General features: G+C 65.0%; 1 protein-coding gene across 1 annotated transcript in view; it reads right to left on the bottom strand.

Moving 5' to 3' along the window:
- The window catches only part of RNF41 (ring finger protein 41, E3 ubiquitin protein ligase), a gene marked incomplete at its 3' end in the record, with an annotated part of 1,238 nt that overhangs the window by 383 nt on the left and 589 nt on the right, over positions 1-266 (bottom strand). Inside the window, 1 exon segment of the mRNA XM_010072793.1 lies at positions 2-37. Within this exon segment, the coding sequence (XP_010071095.1) occupies positions 2-37 (36 nt within the window).

Raw genomic sequence — 266 nt, 5'->3', positions numbered from 1 at the left:
GACAGAACCCAGGAGCTGCTCTGGCTCCGTTCCCCCCCTCCCCTGTTTCACCCCCAAACGGGACCCCGCTGCGGCACCCGGCTCTGCCGCTCCCCCCGAGGGAGAGGAGGAACCGATCGGGCGGAAGCTGCTTCCTCCGGCCTTTCTCACGAGGAGCTTCCTGCTCGCGGGCAGGATGCAGGTGGAAGAATCAAAAGGGTCTGAACCCATTGTGCTCCCCAGCACCAACGCCCCACAGCCACCTCCTCGCTTCCGTGACGCTTTTT

Source organism: Pterocles gutturalis, unplaced genomic scaffold, assembly GCF_000699245.1.
Source record: "Pterocles gutturalis isolate BGI_N339 unplaced genomic scaffold, ASM69924v1 scaffold22081, whole genome shotgun sequence".
Lineage (NCBI taxonomy): Eukaryota > Metazoa > Chordata > Aves > Pterocliformes > Pteroclidae > Pterocles > Pterocles gutturalis.
The sequence above is the reverse complement of the archived record's forward strand: the minus strand, read 5'-3'. Positions and strand labels throughout refer to the sequence as shown.